Below are 652 nucleotides of genomic sequence, written 5' to 3'. Positions count from 1 at the left end.
CCCCCCCCCCCCCCCCCCCCCGGCTGGTAACCAGGCAGAAAAGGGAAAAGGCTCCTCCCCCAGGGGCCCCCCCCAAGGCCGCGGTCAGCCCTGACAGCCCCTCCCCGGCCTGGGCCTGGCCCGGCGCGGCTGCCGGGGGGGGCCCCCCGCCCCCCGCCCCCCGCCCGGGCACTCACCACACCATGCCGTAGGCGCCCTCGCCGATGTAGGAGAGGTTGGTGTAGCGCGGGCCCACGTCGAACACCTGCCCGCGGACCATCTCGGGCCCCGCGCCGCCGCCGCCGCCGCCTCCCGCCGCCGCCGCCGCCGCCGCCATGAGGGCCGCCGCCGCCGCCGCCGCCCGGGCCGAGGGGAGAGGGAGGAGGAAGAGAAGGGCGAGGGCGAGGAGGACGAGGAGGGGGCGCCGACCACCGAGCCGCCGGGAGCTGCCTCCCGCTGCTGCCGCCCGACCGACTGACGGCCCGACTGCCCGACTGACTGGCGGCCGGAGGGCGGGCGCGCGCGCGGCGAGGGGCGGGGCCTGCGGCGATCGCGCGCCGATGCGGAAGGAGCGGCCGCGGGGAGGGGGGGCGGCCCCCAAGCCGAGGCTTCGCGGTCACGTGGGAGGGGAGCGGGAGGGGAGCGAGCTGGGAGCGGAGGGGAGCGAGCTGGG

At 80.5% G+C, this 652-nt stretch overlaps 1 protein-coding gene across 1 annotated transcript in view; it reads right to left on the bottom strand.

Annotated features, from left to right (window-relative positions):
* The window catches only part of MAPK1 (mitogen-activated protein kinase 1), a 78,672-nt gene extending 78,356 nt beyond the window's left edge, over positions 1–316 (bottom strand). Inside the window, exon 1 of the mRNA XM_027847468.1 lies at positions 177–316. Coding sequence (XP_027703269.1) covers positions 177–316 — 140 coding nt within the window. The remainder of the gene's footprint in view (positions 1–176) is intronic.
* Positions 317–652: the final 336 nt, after the last annotated feature.

Source organism: Vombatus ursinus, unplaced genomic scaffold, assembly GCF_900497805.2.
Source record: "Vombatus ursinus unplaced genomic scaffold, bare-nosed wombat genome assembly UNPS02015411.1, whole genome shotgun sequence".
Classification (NCBI taxonomy): domain Eukaryota; kingdom Metazoa; phylum Chordata; class Mammalia; order Diprotodontia; family Vombatidae; genus Vombatus; species Vombatus ursinus.
Note: the sequence above shows the minus strand (reverse complement) of the source record. Positions and strands in the feature narration are given on the sequence as shown.